Source organism: Gekko japonicus, unplaced genomic scaffold, assembly GCF_001447785.1.
Source record: "Gekko japonicus isolate JY-2015 unplaced genomic scaffold, Gekko_japonicus_V1.1 scaffold3028, whole genome shotgun sequence".
NCBI classification, from domain to species: domain Eukaryota; kingdom Metazoa; phylum Chordata; class Lepidosauria; order Squamata; family Gekkonidae; genus Gekko; species Gekko japonicus.
This window is the reverse complement of record NW_015167627.1, coordinates 1,512-2,164: the sequence shown is the minus strand read 5'-3', so window position 1 is coordinate 2,164 and position 653 is coordinate 1,512. Positions and strand designations below refer to the sequence as shown.

General features: G+C 54.4%; 1 protein-coding gene across 1 annotated transcript in view; it reads right to left on the bottom strand.

The window, feature by feature from the left end:
* The window catches only part of LOC107112845 (kinesin-like protein KIFC3), a gene marked incomplete at its 5' end in the record, with an annotated part of 44,611 nt that extends 44,287 nt beyond the window's left edge, over window positions 1–324 (bottom strand). Inside the window, one exon of the mRNA XM_015414044.1 lies at window positions 237–324. Coding sequence (XP_015269530.1) covers window positions 237–324 — 88 coding nt within the window. The remainder of the gene's footprint in view (window positions 1–236) is intronic.
* Window positions 325–653: the final 329 nt, after the last annotated feature.

Below are 653 nucleotides of genomic sequence, written 5' to 3'. Positions count from 1 at the left end.
TTATGTCTGGGACAGTGATGCTCTGTCTTCTTGGTGCTTGGGGGGCTACACTGGGAGGGCTTCTGGAGTTCTGGCCTCGTTGGTGGACCTCCTAGTGGCACCTGGTTTTTGGCACCTGTGTGACACAGAGTGTTGGATTGGATGGCCCATTGGCCTGATCCAACATGGCTTCTCTTAGGTTCTTAATTCTAGCGGCTCAGAATACTGGTGGAGGCAGCGGGGTCAGGGATACATACTGTCCAGCTCTGTCAGCTCTGTCCAGAGGTCCTTGTGCAGGGGCTTCTTGGTCCTCTTTGGTGGCTCAGTATGAGACGCTGTGGGGCCCTGTACAGGAAGGGGGGGTAAGAGACAACGCATCAGCCTCGAGATATAGGGCATCCAGAACACCATCACAAATAGAGGTACTCCCCCCATTGAATGACTCCTATTCAAATTGGGAGGGAGACCCCCCCCCCCGCCCCATCCAAACGGAAGACGGGGAATGGAGGAGGAGTGGGGAATCAAACCCGGTTCTCCCAGATTAGAGTCCGCGCACTTAACCACTACCTCAAACTGGCCAGATGTAGAGACTATAATATATCCTTCACCCTGCCCCCAGCCCCCTTTCCAAAGGGAAGGAAGGAGGTCAGCCAGTAGAAGAGGTGTTAGATCGT